Source organism: Bison bison, unplaced genomic scaffold, assembly GCF_000754665.1.
Source record: "Bison bison bison isolate TAMUID 2011002044 unplaced genomic scaffold, Bison_UMD1.0 scf7180017863325, whole genome shotgun sequence".
Lineage (NCBI taxonomy): Eukaryota > Metazoa > Chordata > Mammalia > Artiodactyla > Bovidae > Bison > Bison bison.
The window spans coordinates 1,336,319-1,337,346 of record NW_011493897.1 but is presented as its reverse complement, the minus strand read 5'-3'; the positions used below and the strand labels follow the sequence as shown (position 1 = coordinate 1,337,346).

Here is a 1,028-nt window from a genome sequence, read left to right as displayed (position 1 = left end):
GAGGAGAAGGGGACGACAGAGGATGAGATGGCTGGATGGCATCACCGACTCGATGGACGTGAGTTTGAGTGAACTCTGGGAGTTGGTGATGGACAGGGAGGCCTGGCGTGCTGCGATTCAGGGGACACGACTGAGCGACTGAACTGAACTGAACAGTACGTTCCAGAAGCAGCTTTTTGAAGTAGCATTGCTGACTTTTTTTTTTAATGCTTCCATCACAGATCCAGCTGCTCCTCGGTACAGTATAGGCCTGCAAGTTTTTAGAGAAAAAACTTTCTTCAGCTTCCATTTCCTGGTATGGAATGAAAAGAGACGAAAAGCAACCCGCTAATAAAAATTCGGCTGGGCTTCACAAGGAAATGGCAACCCCCTTCAGTATTCTTGCCTGGAGAACTCCATGGACAGAGGAGCCTGGCGGGCTACAGCCCACAGGATCGCAAAGAACTGATCCGACTTAGCGACTAACACTTTCACTTTTCACTGTTAGTAGTTACTCTTTGTTGGCTGCTCTGGTTAAGTTACTTAGTGTTAGGGGCTCAGTCAGGTCCGAAACTTTGGTTAAGAGGAACTCACTAGCCCCGCCCACCCCCTACCTCGCCGCACACGGGTGCCGCGCTCAGCTCATGACGCGCTCAAGATGGCTACAGTAACACTTCCGGTATCTTCCCAAACTAGGCCCGCCTCCATTGCGTATTTTTACCGCGCCGAGGGCGGGACCTAGTGTTAGTTTTTAATTGGTCAACTTGATTGATGACCTTTTCCCTCCGCGACAGTTTCCCGAGGAGCCAAGTGCCTGAGAGGCACGGACGAGAGTTGGAGGGAAGGAAAGATGGCGGACGTACTTGATCTTCATGAGGCTGGGGGCGAGGATTTCGCCATGGATGAGGATGGGGACGGTGAGGACAGTGGAGGCGGCTGCGGGAAGCGGGGAAGGTGCGAGAGAAGGACGTCTTAGGAAAATATAATCTTTCTCCCCATTGGGGAGGATACGAGCCAGGGAACCGGGTTCTGTTGGTTGGAGACTCCGC

General features: G+C 52.3%; 1 protein-coding gene across 1 annotated transcript in view; it reads left to right on the top strand.

The window, feature by feature from the left end:
- The first annotated feature begins 749 nt into the window (after nt 1-749).
- The window catches only part of RBM8A (RNA binding motif protein 8A), a 4,304-nt gene continuing 4,025 nt past the window's right edge, over nt 750-1,028 (top strand). The window contains exons 1-2 of the mRNA XM_010833270.1: nt 750-948; nt 986-1,005. Of these exons, the coding sequence (XP_010831572.1) occupies nt 830-948; nt 986-1,005 (139 nt within the window). The 5' untranslated portion in view covers nt 750-829. The remainder of the gene's footprint in view (nt 949-985; nt 1,006-1,028) is intronic.